The sequence below is a fragment of the Malaclemys terrapin genome, chromosome 7 (genome assembly GCF_027887155.1).
Source record: "Malaclemys terrapin pileata isolate rMalTer1 chromosome 7, rMalTer1.hap1, whole genome shotgun sequence".
NCBI lineage: Eukaryota > Metazoa > Chordata > Testudines > Emydidae > Malaclemys > Malaclemys terrapin.
In genome coordinates, this window is record NC_071511.1 from 106,381,638 (window position 1) to 106,396,061 (window position 14,424).

Below are 14,424 nucleotides of genomic sequence, written 5' to 3' on the forward strand. Positions count from 1 at the left end.
GGCTTTGCCAGGGCTTTGCCCGAGCAAATCACTTGCCCATCTGGAGGAAGTTTGACCCAGAGCAGGTGGAGACTACTGACAGCAGTATGCTGAGCTCCGGGCTTGTTTCCTACAATACCACACCTCTCCAAATTGAGATCTGGGACTACCACGAGATTATGCAGGTTGACTTGAACTTTTTGCCGTACTTTCATGTCATATTGCGACTCTCCTAGCTCTCCTTCCACAACCTGAGCACTTCCTGGGGAGTGCAGGGGATATGGTTTGACTCTGGGTTTTGCCAGCTCTGGTGCCTAGGGAGATCCAGCCTGGGGAACACAGAACTGGTCCCTGGGAAAGCATCCTTCTGCTTGGTTCTACATCAGCATCAGGAGATATTGGTTCCTTAATTCCAGCCACGAATGGCAATCTTGCAGACATGTTCAATAAAAAGAATGCTGATGTCTTACCCCCACATTGACTCTACAACTGCCCTATAGATCCTCAGCCAGGGGAAAAGATCCTTTTTGGGCATATTTATTCTTTATCAGAACTAAGATCAAGACTCTACGAGAATACCTGGATCAGAATCTGACTAAAAACTTTGGCCCTCCAAATCCCCTGCTGGATTCTCTATCAGATAGAGTCTATCCTGAAAGTTAAAAAGAAGGATGGAACATTGCGTTTCTGTGGTGACTATCAGGCCTTAAGTAGTATTACCATCAAGAACAAATGCCTTCTCCCTCTGATCAATGAGCTTCTAGAATGGGTTGGTGCAGCAACAGTCTTCACTAAACTCAGTCTGCACGGTGCTTACAACTTGGTCCATATCCTGGAGGGTGACGAGTAGAAGCGAGCTGTCCACACCAGAGATAGCTACTATTGTACCTGGTTATGCCCTTCAATCTCACCAGTGCCCTGGCCACATTCTAATATTTCATGAATGATATCTTCAAAGATATCCTACACCGGTTCATTCTGTTCCACTTAGATGACCTACTTACTTATACACTTATTTTCCAAAACAACTGCTTCCTGGTGTTTTTCCTTTAAAAATGATCTATGACCAATTCAATATGAAGTAGCCAATATGCACAGGCAATGGAAGAAAAATATCTGATAAGGAAACACTGCATTTTCAAAGTTACAGAGATGTAACAACAAGGAAAAATATGTAAACAATTACCGAATTCTCCATTTTCCTTTTAAATTTGTTTTTGTAGAAGTAGCAGTTGAGTCACAAAGCCTTGCAAGTTTGCCTTTAGGATAGCAATAGAACCAGCTTTGGCAGGCAGTCCTGATAATGAAATTTTTCTTATTGTTAAAAATTTTTTTTATAAAACAATGCTGATCCCTATTCTTTTAAAGAAAGCCTTACAAATATAAGCATTTATGCTGCTCTTGTTTGCCTTATTTATGATGGGTTTTATTTAATAGGAACGTACCATAAAGAATTCTCAAATGAACATTTGCCATTTTTACAATGGCTTTTTTATTGGCTGCATTTGTGCCTGAAAATGCAAACTAATATCTGAAAATCCCTTCCATTTTTTATTGTATTACTGTTCCTTCACCTGTCTAATCTGCATTTATTAACTTGCCCTTTCTAATATAATATTTTTTTCTGTTTTTGTTTCTGTAACACTGCTTGCAAAATCATAAAGCCATTCCTGCTTCTAAACTTCATGGCAACTAACTCTGCGGCATAAAAATGCAAAGCACTTAAGACTATCCAGGGACTGAAATTGGCTGACAACCCAGATGCTTATAAGGATGACAGCCATATATTTTGTATCTTATAATGCAAACTGCTTTTTTGATTTATAGAAATTAGTTTTCCATGATTCCCTGGTAATTACTTTAAGTCTGAATAGCTATTTCCCTGCTCGATCTTTTTAATCGTGTGTCAGTATTTTCTGTCACTGACTCTTGTTCTCTTCCCTGTTCATCAGCTATTACTTTTCATTTCATGGCTCAGTGGTAAAACTCAAACTTTTTTTTCTTATTATATATCCAACCTATTTTCTTCTCAGATGCTTTGACTTTCTCAAGGTCTCATCTATTATCATGTTAAAACTTGTATGCCCACTAATAAATGCTCCCAGTTACTATAAATCCTGAATATTGTATAGATGGGGACGTGAATTCTAATATTAAATACAAAACAGATCCAAAATACTGACCTCTACATAAACACATAGCATCTGAGTGGAATAAAGTGGTTCATTTGCAAGAAAATGCTGTTCATGTTTTTAATTTAACTATGGGCACAACGCTATGGCAAAGTTATGCATCACATTATTTCAGAGTGAGCCTTGTAAAAGGAAAAGTAAGGGGAATTAATAATCAAAGAAGACTTAAAAATAGACCTGTTTTTTTACTTATTTTCTATTTTACTAACTGATTTTCCTTAACTCATTGCAGCCAGCTCCTCTCAGTGCAGAGTCCACTGTTAGCATGGATGCACTATATGAACCATCAATGTAAAAAAATAAAACTTTTCAGTTTCCTCCTTCTGGTTCAATAGTTGGATCAGAAGCAGTGCTGCAAGTGATTTCTAGTCCTCTATCAGTGAAGATGTAAGTACAGATACACATTATGTATGTGTGCATTTATTTCTCATTAAGTGATTCATGGAAATTTGTATGCAAATTGAGAGCAGCCCTTGGACACCTGGAAAGTTGTCAGTACAGCCACTGGTGTCTCGTAGTTTCCACAATGAGGAAAGAGGACCAAATCCTGATCCTGTTGAATTCAGTGGGATTTGCCATTGACTTCAGTGGGACCAAGATTTAGTCCGGTACCCAAAAGACACAAAGAGGAGAATCAAAGGCTCTCACGTTTGAAAGATGAGGATGCTGTTGTGATGATAATGGAACAATTGTGAATTTGAATGAGCTGCAAGTCAGAAAGACATATTGGTACAGCCTAGATCTAAAATCCCCCCTCAGTCTTCTTTTCTGAAGACTAAACAGACTCAGTTTTCTTAATCTTTCCTCATAGGTCAGGTTTTCTAAACCTTTGTTGTTGCTGTCCACTGAATTCTCTCCAATTCTTTCTTAAAGTGTGGCACCCAGGACTCTAGCTGATGTCTCACCAGTGCTGAGAAGAGTGGGGCAGTTACCTCCCATGTCTTACATATGAAACGCCTGTTAAAAAACACCCCAGAATATGAAGCTTCTTTGCAACTGCATCACATTATTATCTCATATTTAATTTGTTATCCACTATAACCCAAGTGCATTTTCTGCAGTGCTGCTGCCTAGTCAGTTATTCCCCATTTTATATTAGGGCATTTGATTTTTTCCTTCCTAAGTGTAGTACTTCGCACCTGCTGTTATTGAATTTCATCTTGTTGATTTCTGACCAATTGTCCAATTTGCCAAGGTAATTTCGTACTCTAAGCCTGTCCTACACAATAATTCTGACCCTTTCCAGTTTGGTGTTATTTGCAAATGTTATAAGCATAGTCTCCATTTCATTATCCAAATCATTAAAGAAAATACTCAATAGCACTGGATCCAGGACAGCCCCCTGCAGCACCCCACTAGATTCCAGTCTGACAGTGAACCATTGATAACTATTCTTTGCACATGGTCTTTCAACCAGATGATGCACCCACCTTATAATAATTTCATCTAGACCACATTTCCCTAGTTTGTTTACAAGAATGTCATGTAGGACTGTGTCAAAGGCCTTATTAAAATTAAATATATGGAGATATACTTATCTCATAGAGCTAGAAGGGACCCTGCAAGGTCATTGAGTGCCTTCACTAGCAGGACCAAGTACTGATTTTGTCCCAGATCCCTAAGTGGCCCCCTCAAGGATTAAACTCACAACCCTAGGGTTAGTAGGCCAATGCTCAAACCGCTAAGCTATCCCTCCCTCTGATACAACAAGTCTACAGCTTGCCCCCATCCACTAGGCTAGTAGCCTTGTCAAAGAAGAAATTAGATAGGTTTGTTCTTGACAAATCCATGTTGGCTATTACTTATTATCCTATTATCCTCTGGGTGCTTACAATTTGATTATTTAATAATTTGTTCCAGTATCTTTCCTGGTATTGAAGTTAGGCTGACTGGTCTATAATTCTCCGGATCCTCTTTGCTCTCCTTTTTAAAGATAGGTACTATGTTTACAATCTGAAAACACTCTCAAGAGAACACCCAGTTTCCTGCTGCTTGGCCAGTCTCTTTTGCATGTCCCTTGTAGTCAAGGCAAAGTCATTCCAAGTTAACAAATTATTTGATTGTCCTGCAGCTGCTTCCAAATAGGGTTTGTGATGTGTGATATAGTCCCTGTCAGCAAATTGCTAATTTAATACACATTGAGGGTTAGAGTTATAGAGTTCATAAAAATCAATCAATTCTTAAGTTGTTCATAGACAGATTCCCCATATGGTCTGAGGTGCATAGAAAGAACTTTGTTCTAGCAACACCTCTAACAACAAATGAGAAATAAAATGAGTTCACCCAGCAGAAAAGAGGCAGTGGAAGGTATCTGGAGCAGTGGAATCGTGGCAATTCCATTGCATTCAGGGAAGATGGTTGCAGATGAAGTACATCCAAAGCCTATTTACTCGTGCTTTGCTCAAGGGTATTGAACTTCACCCTTACTAGGGGGATTCCCAGCTTTTCATTTTCATTTACTGAATTTAAGTTCTTACCTGTCGTCTTTAAGTTATGTTTACTGAGCATGTCACTGGAAGGGAGGATGGAACCGCCATCTAATGTGATAAAAGTCTGAGTTACGATTCGATTTTTCACTGAGAAAAATTGTGGTTGAAAAGTCTTCTTATAGCCTGTTTATCAGGTTTTGAAAAATGGAAGGGAAACGTACTCACCAGTACCTCCATTTGTTGACAGAGTAATTCCTGTTCTCCAGTCTTGCTGCAGTTATCAGAATAGCTAGTTATTACAGCATCATCTACTGGAAGCAAAAAACACAATATTGGTGAAAGGCCTAGGGTATACATATAGACTGACTCCACTTCCCACCCAGTTAGGTAGTTTGGAAGCAGAAACCCATGAGGACAAAGTTAAGGAGAAGAGGATCAATTGAACTCTTTACATCTAGACTGGCTGTGTTTCAAAGAGATACACTATAGCTCAAATAGCAGTTATGGGCTTGATGCAGGAGTCACTGTGTGAGATTCAATGGTCTGTGCCATGCAGGAGGTCAGACTAGATGATCATAATGGTTCCCTTTTCATCTTAAAATCTATGAAACTATGAGAGGGATACATGATGGGAAAAGAGAAAGGTCTCTGACAAACTTCTTTACCAGTGAAATGATCATCATCTACTCCCCTCCAGGTAGAATTATCAGAACAGCTAGTGCAAATAATATCCTAAGTCAGAAGGTGATCTTACTTGAGAGATAGATTGGAGTACCTTATGCCTAAAATCTGGCTCTGGATTTGAAGGTTCAAAGTCTGGCTCTGGATTTGAAGTCTACTCAGAAGTATTTAATGAAGGTTTAATGAATGAGGGGAGGCCATTTTGCGTCTCTGACGATCTTGAGGGTGATAGTCTCAGCTATCTCGATCCTTGAAATAGAAAGGCATCTTGCTGAGTATGCTTTTGCTGGCAGTGTCAATAAATCATGTTATGAAAGGTTTTTAGTGAGCCACTAATGGAGACCATACACCCTGGCAATTCTTTCTTCAGACTGTGTAAGTATTTAAGTGAAAATGCATGTGATCATTTCAGCCTGAAAATCCAATGTTAAATGCACACACAAACAGACCTCCCAAATGACTGCTCATGGCAGGAACTCCACTTACTCTCTTCTAATCCCTGGGGTGAGGAAACTGCCATTCTAGTCTCCATCCCCCTCATCTACCATTGTTCTGACTCTCTACCTATCCAACCGGCCCTTCGCCTCAGCCTCCTCCACTCCCCTCTCCCTTTCTTCTCACTCAGTTCCTATCCCAGCCCATGTCACTCCCTGCTACCCACAGTCTCCTGCCATATTCTCCCTTCTTTTCCCCCTCAGTTTTCTGTATCCTACATTCCTCTGTCCCTCTAGTCATTCTCCCTACCCTACACATATCCTGTCCCTACACATTCCCCTGTTCCCACACTGTCTTGTGCCTAGGTCACACATAATAAATAGGGGATGGCTATCTTGAAAACAATGGGTGTCAGTGGCTATCTTTACTAGAAACAGCCTCACTCCCACCTGCAAAGGCTATAGGGAGATGGCAGCTGTCTGTGGCAAGAGCAGCCTGTGCCTTCAGTTCTGTGGAAACAATAGGGAAGGGCAGCCATTTTTGGTGAGCACAAGGAGATCATCCTCATCTTTCTTCTGACACTTGAGCAGTTATTAAAAAAAAAACAAATACAATCACAGGGTTCACAAAAAATCTTGGGAAAGTTGGCAGCTCTGTAAGAGCTTGCCCTTGGCTTTCCTCTTTGTTGGCTTCTCCCTGTATTCAATCCTCTTCTTGGAATCATCCCAGTATCTTTTGTCCACTTCCACTGAAAAGGAAGCAAGCAAAAAGAAACAGTTGGAGTCAGAAGGCGGAGAGCTATGCTCCATGCTTCCAGGAGAGGAGGCAATGAATTCTGACTGGAGTCAACCTATATTATAATCCTGCGGCATTCACAAATTCTTGTCTTCTGGAAGCTGCTCTGATACTTTCAGCAAGATGGGAAAAATGGAGGGCCATCAGCACAGTCAGTGTTTGCATTATCTAAAGGTACAAACTATTTTTAACCCCTTATTTTGTGTATAAAGCTGCTCCAGTTTCCTGCCCCTGGAGAACTTAAGCATGTTTTGGAGCCAAGATCTATGCAGAATAACCTGCTGTAAATTCTACCATTCATTTGCTTGGGTAGGTCAGTTTCAAAAATAATTCAGGGCTCCCCAACATACCTTCTTTCTTTCTCTTTGCTAAAAGCCACAAACTCCTCAGGTATAAAAAGCATCAGCAATACCTAAGCTGGTTCCTGCTGTGCAGAAAATTTCTGTTGAACGGCTTTGGAACCTTCGGCCTAAGAAGAAAAGGGGAAACATTTGCAATATAAATTTAATTTGTGTATTTAGCGGCAAAGGATCTGGTGCCCTTCCATTCATTCCTCTTGTGATAGCTTCCTTTCCGCACTTTCAGATCGCTGACTCCAGTCACTTTTACATAAGGGAGTATATAACTGAATTATTGTGATGGGATGTGAACGTCCTACGTTCATTTATATGTATCCGTGTATGTTTAACACATTTAACATTATTTGTTCCCCCTTTTCTAGCTCCTGAAAATCTGATGCAGGCTTTAGAAGATCTTGATTATCTGGCACCAAGAATAACGATGGAAACTTTTTTGAATTTGGAATAATTAGGTCAGAGTTTCCTCAGGATCCACAGTTGTCCAAGTCCATTTTAGCTTCATGTGAATTTGACAGTAATGCTCACCATTGCTGCCATGGTAACAGGAATTCCTAAATAATGTTGTAGTGCATGGCACTTGAGCCCCCAGCCCAAGCCTATACATGCTCATTTTAAAGTCTAGTATTGTCACACAGGCCCCAGAATTCACTATTTAGCTCTCGAGAGGCTCTTCAAATTCTTGTCTACTCAAAGTGAAGATCTTTACAGCCTAGTCTGTTTTTATTCTGAGTATGCAGTGAAACTCAAGTTTTGCATGAATTTCAGTGAAGTAATGAGAATCATTGAATTCTTGAATTCTATGCTCCAAACACAGCATTGATTTCCAACTTTTTATCAGAAAGAGAAAAAGTTCATTTTGAGGAGAGAGATTTTGTGATCTCATTATATTCACCTGTATTTAGCAGAGACCATATTAGGGAGAAGTTCTTGTGAAAAATATTATTGGACTATTGACCGACTAGAAATTCTTTTGTCAACATATTTCACCCCTTGGAGGACAAAATACTTTAATTTATAAATTCCATCACATCACTTTATAGAACAATTAGGCTGGTGTTCATTCCATGCCATTCTAATGGATCAACAGTGGGCCCTACTTTTGAACACATAAGATCTGGAAACAGAGCATTTGCATTTGAGGGCTGCTAACTCTAGAATTTGCTTTTATTGTTGGCTTGGGTTGTCTGTAGGCAAACCTTCAAGTCCACCCTGTTACAAAGATGATGAGTTAGTTTTGTGGACATTTATGAGGAGCTCCTTCCAAGCATGAGGGACAGCATGGGAGAAAGTATGAAAGTGCTTGTTTGAAAATTTAACAAATCAGTAATCATTGACCAATTGGAAGCTGGAGTTGACATTTCAATAGTGAATGTGAGATGATAGGTAGGGCAGGGATAGACTGTGAAGGGCCTGGAAAGTGAAACCCAGCAGTTAATGTTTAATGTGATAGAGAAAAGGGAACCGTGGAGGGATGAAAAGAGAGGCGTGCCTCCCTCACAAACACACACAGCCCAGTCTAGGTGGCAGTTAGATTTTCAAAAATTTGATGCATATTTTATGCTGGGGTTTATTTTGTTATAACTAAGGACTAAAGGGATGATCTGGTCACTGAATTCGGGAGAGGGATTTAATGGGTACTTATCAATTTTCCCCCCTTTATTATTTTTTGTGGTCTCAGTTTTACTCAAGGCTCCAGTATTTAGTTTATGTAAATTTGTGCCCTCTAATTGTAAAGAGACACAAACCTGAAATGGTTAGGCAGCCTCAGGAGGCTAAATTCAGGATAACTTTATAGATATCTTTTGAACAATAAATCTGGATATTTGGATTTTCTGTTCTGAGTAACTTTCATTTTGGAAGATGTAACTGAAAAATTCTATAAAATAAAAAAATATATAAAACATGAAGTGAGGACTCAGGATTGGCCCACTATGTACGTTAGATGCAAGCTAAATGAGGCTAAGTTTTCCATGTGGCTCTTGGCCTCAAAATTTGGGCTGCTCTGTCAGAGACTGCTGCTCATTCCCACTCTCCTTTTAAGCTCTTGCACAGATAGAACAGCATTTTATCCAGGAGACATGTCTCTCTGGATGGGAGCAAGTGCCAAAGGGGTCATCTACTTATTCTGCTACATCACATTAATATACTTCCTACTCCCAATCTGAATTGTACTTCATGGCAAAGCAACATGCCAGGGATGGCCAAACCTACTCGCCCTCCGAGCCACATACGACAATCTTCAGAAGTTCAAGAGCTGGGGCACACCTGCTGGGAGCCGTGGGTTGGGGCTTCAGCCCCGCGGGAGGCATCTGACAGGGCTCGGGACTTCAGCCCCGCTCCTGCTGAAGCCCTGAGTGCTGGCAGGTGCACCCCGCAGGGCTGAAGCCCCAAGACTTTAATGGTAAAAGAGCCGCATGTGGCTCACGATCCAGTTTGGCCACCCCTACAACATGCTGTCACTTCTTCCTCAGACTACGATGTTGAGAAATGGTGTCATGATTATTTCCTAAGCTGTTCTGCACTGAGGAGGGCAGAAGTTATCAGAGCTGAACTGGCAGAGATTGTGAAATGTATTGAACTTCCCATTTCAGAACCTGACTTTGAATCAAAAGAAAATACGCTAAGCATAAAGAAACTTCTCTTATCTGGTTACTTCATACAAGTAAGGAAAAAATAGGGTTTAGTATAATTCTATAGATATGAATAGAAGACAGCACAGTATTTAAGTTAAACCAATTGCTATTAAAGAACTTGAAATTAAGCTAGATAATGGTATTCCCTTGATTCCTGCAAAGGATTACTGGTACACTTTCATTCCATTTATTCAAATACTTATGATTTATCCAACAAATTTCTCTTATAGTATCAGCCAAGTTCTCTTTTGTTTCAAAGCGGTCATTAATTAGTGTATTTTTAAAATTCTTCTACCCAGTGTACTGGAAACATTTGTAAGCCATTAATTCCTGAGAAGATGTGACCAATACTCCACATACTCTAGCCTTCTCGTCTGGTATTTATCTGCCACAGCCTGATGGCTCACTAGGAAAGGGAACCACTGTCCATACATCCACGTTAGAGGCTGAGAGGTGGGGTAGGTTCCAGAAACACTTTACCCTTCAGCACCTCTCATTACAGGGTTGTTTTCTCTTTGGGGTTGCCTGCATGAAATTACCCAAAGAATATTCTTAATTCCAACCAAATTTACAACAGAAAGACAACACAAAAGCAGCAGTTTTTGAACATTTTTAGATTTAAATTCCTCCTACTGTAAACTAGGAGGAATCATTCTCAGTTTAGCTATAGAAAAGACAAGACGGTGAGTGGCTTATATCTGGAGCCCTACCAAATTCACGGTCCATGTCAGTCAAATATTGTAAATTTCATGATTTCAACTATTTAAATCTGAAATTTCACAGTGTTGTAATTGTAGGGGTTCTGACCCAAAAAAGAGTTGTGGGAGCAGTCACAAGCTTATTGTAGGAAGACGGTACTGTTGTCCTTACTTCTGCGCTGCTGCTGATGTAGGGATATAAAAGAAGGTACTAACAGTGATTCCCCCAAGTGACAGTGACCCCCTCATAATTTGTCCCCCACACTTTAAAATCCAACAGTTTCACCACGTACAAAAATCTCTTGGGTCTTCTATTAAAACTTGTAAGCTACTGTCTGTAGAAACCATTGATTATATCTATCTTGTGAAAGATACTTTACTACTATATAAAACTTACAAACAAGTTAACTGACTTTGTTCTTGAAGTAATTGATACAAGGTAAACAAACACTATAAGCCATTAAGTGACTTCCACTTCATTCAACGGCTCCTAGGACAGACCCCCACTATCTGTGATTAAAGGGCTGGGAGTCTCAAATGAATCAGCGCACACCCTGAAAGTGGTGGAGAGAGTAAATTAAAATATGGTTAAGGTATGGAATGTATGCTGATGAATGCCAGACTAGAAAGGGAGTATCCATAGGCCGAAGAATGTGTCAAGTGGATGACCAGAAAACCCCCGGAGGGTAAACTGGGATCCACCCCATCACCTGGAAGGATGAGAAACACAAACTTTGGACAGTGTGGAGCCACCAGGAATGTGCCACTTTGGACAGGAATGTGCCATCTGCTGATTGAGTCAGCAACAGCAGGATGAAACAGCTCCCATAGACTAACATAGGAATTAATTCCTATAAGAATGGACTCTAAAGACTGATGACTTTGAGTCTCTGGTTCTGCTGCCAGCCTCCAGGAGCATCAGGTGCACCTGACACAGACTCGGCTCCATCCTCATGACCAAGATACCTGGCCAGTAACTTGGCATGAGCAACTTCTAGGGTGGTAACTATAACACCTATACAGAACTTGAATGAATGATTGCGTGAATGAATCTCTCTCTCTCTCTATATATGTGTGTGTGTGTGTGTATAAGAAATAAGTAGTCAAACAACATTGTTTACTTTTATCTTTTGCTTTATCAGTATATTTATAATAAATGTGGCATCTTTATCTTGTCCCCTTTAATAAGATCCTGCTAGTTTTTATTGGTATAACACTGACAGCAGCGTTACCTTCAGAGCTGGGCAGCTGGAGAGCAGCTCTGAAGGCAGGAGCCCTGCCAGTAGTAGTGCAGAAGTAAGGATGGCACGGCATGGTATTACAACCCTTATTTCTGCCCTGCTGTATGCAGAGCTGGGCTCTCAGTCAGCAGCCGCTGCTCTCCGGCTGCTCAGCTCTGAAGGCAGTGCAGAAGTAAGGGTGGCAATACCGCAATGCCCCTAAAATAACCTTGTGACCCACCCCCCCACAACTCCCTTTTGGATCAGGAAACCCAATTTGAGAAATGCTGGTCTCCCTGTGAAATCTGTATAGTATAGGGTAAAAGCTTACAAAAAACCAGATTTCATGGGGGGAGACCAGATTTCACAGTCCGTGATGTGTTTTTCATGGCCGTGAATTTGGTAGGGCTATATACTTATATTCCCCTTGAAAACATTCATTCTTCTCTGGTCTTCCTGTCAGCATGGCATTGCTTTCCAGCAAGAAATTACTCCCTCACTCACTCTGCTTATGAAGACTACCTCTTAACCCTCCCTAATCCATGGCAGCCAGCCCCATTTCCAAACTATGCCCATCAGCAGCCATACCACTTCCTAAGCACCAAATCAACTGCCGGGACTCTGACCTCTACCTTTCTTGAGCTGGATCCTTGAAGGATGGCAGAACACGTGCATGTGGAGGGGAAGTGTTCAGTTATGAAAGTGTTCTACCAAGTAGATGGTACTCGACCTTTACGCCTGCCACACCTGGCCTATCAGCTCAGGAGCCTTCCCTACCTTGCTCTCCGAATCCAGATATGCCCAATCAGAAAGTGAAAGCAACATCTGACAGAAGCTCATAGAATCATAGGACTGGAAAGGACCCTGGTAGCTCATCTAATCCAGTCCCCTGCATTGAGGCAGGCCAGCTATAATGAATGAAGCTGATAAACTGAATTAAAAGCACCCCCTCAAGCTGTGCATTAACTACATACAATGCACATGAACAGTTGAGGCAGAATACATTGACATTAGTGCAAGAAAGTTAGGATCTGGACAATGGTCTACAATTATTTCTATGACAGTAGCTTTCCTAGTATGCATTAGGTCCTGTCCAGCTATACAGTACTGGTAAACCAACCCCTACCACACAGAGTTCATGATCTAAAAAGGCAAACAATAAAGGACTGGATGAAAGACCAAATAGTCAGCCGATATTTATAGAAGGGGAAAAAAGTTAACTTAAAATGGCACTTGACCTAGCCATATTACTTGGGTAAATACTTGAATCAAACTATGATATGGATTTTCAGGAGGAGGAGAAAGGAACTCACCTTATGAGGTTCAGTTTGTTTTTGTTCTGATGCACAGGGGAGGAAGAACCAGACTTTATAGCCTGGTGGTTAAGTCACTGGATGCAGGTTCAAAGTTCCTGATCTGCATTATTTGGAGCAGAGACTGGAACCTGGATCTCCCACATCCCAGCAACCTAACCACCATATTATAAGAGACAGTCAACTCCCGCTCTCTCGTTCTGACCCAAGAATCCATCCTGGTCCTTAGAAAACTTCCTAACTAAAAAGTTTCCAAAACATTTTGGTTCTGATAAAATAGCATTTTTCAACAAAAGAAACTTTAATCAGAAATATTTCTGCCAGCTCTCCTTATGGTTTTGTTTGAGAGAGGGGTCTAAGCATAACCAATGCCCCTTCTTGGTGGTGTGAAAGTGTGAAGATGGTCATGAAAGGAGAGGACAAACTGTGTGTATAAGTGCATGTAGTGGGACAAGACTGGCATGGTGAGGAGTTATTTTCACACAGATTTCATAGGAGTTATTTTCACACAGATTTCATAATCTGTATAGGAACATATGTGAAAGTGCTTGGAATTTGCAGCTTTTGCTGGGCCCAGTTCTATTTTGTTTATATTTACTGGTCTATGCTGTGTCTTTGCATAACACTGTATGGTATATTGTATGTATACCAACCTTTTATTAAGTTTTTCACTAAAAAAAATACAGGAAATCAGACTGTACATTCCCTATATCAGAGTGTACCTTCTGTAAGCCAACTGCACCTTCCTGTACATTCATTACATCTCAAAGTCTGTCATTGTGATTGTACTCAATCCATTTAAAAAAGAATGTCCCTAAAATGATTAAACATGCATTTCTAAAAACGGAAAATGTATTTTAGTTCTTCTTTGGTCTTAATGCTAAAGCAGCAAGATTCCTCTATTAAAATAATTTAATTGAAGAAAGTTAACCATTTCCCCCCCCCCCAAAATGACACTTCCAGCAAATGCTTTTTTTATATGCCTATACAACTGAGTCATCCCATACAACTGCCAGGAAAGTTTCCCTCTGATTTCTCCTTCTCAGGGGTCTACAGAATGCACCCTCTCTCTGTATTTTGTTGAGCATGCTGTGCACTCAAATACAGAAAAAACCCTCCATAATTAATATTTAATGTGATTTGCAGCACTGGGAACTGAACCCAATCACTCCAAGTGCAGGCTGAGCATGTTAATTTGCAAGTCTGCTTCGAGCACAAACATACAGCTTCATTTTGGTGGCAGTTTTTCGTTTTGAAATAAACCCAATACCAATTGTTGATGCATTAAATATGCAGTTGCACCTATCACTGGCTCCAAGCACTTTTTTGCACAAACCATGAGATGTATATACAAAGCATTTAAAGTTTCATCTTTTAAAAAATATATTTTATTCCATTTCTCACCAGATTTGTGGAACTGGCACTTCAATAATATGTTAGCAATCTGCCTCCTAGTGAAAGCAAGGAGATTCTGCAGGAAGTAATCATTTATCACCTGTTTCAACAATGAAAGAGGAATGCTAAATAAAACAGCAAGACAAAGAATATGAAAAATATCTCCAAACTCCTGCTGAACAAAGATGAATTATTCAATGACTTTTATATCCAACTACTTTCAACCAAACAGAACCAGTATGTGCAATATGTCCCAAAATTAATCCATTCAATGTTTTTTCAACTTGAAATACAC

General features: G+C 40.3%; 1 protein-coding gene across 1 annotated transcript in view; it reads left to right on the plus strand.

The window, feature by feature from the left end:
• Window positions 1–14,258, plus strand: part of DHX32 (DEAH-box helicase 32 (putative)) — a 56,072-nt gene extending 41,814 nt beyond the window's left edge. Inside the window, 8 exon segments of the mRNA XM_054035619.1 lie at window positions 7,233–7,280; window positions 7,283–7,385; window positions 7,387–7,408; window positions 8,061–8,097; window positions 9,303–9,532; window positions 9,898–9,956; window positions 14,142–14,215; window positions 14,218–14,258. Of these exon segments, the coding sequence (XP_053891594.1) occupies window positions 7,233–7,280; window positions 7,283–7,385; window positions 7,387–7,408; window positions 8,061–8,097; window positions 9,303–9,532; window positions 9,898–9,956; window positions 14,142–14,215; window positions 14,218–14,258 (614 nt within the window).
• The last annotated feature ends 166 nt before the right edge of the window (window positions 14,259–14,424 follow it).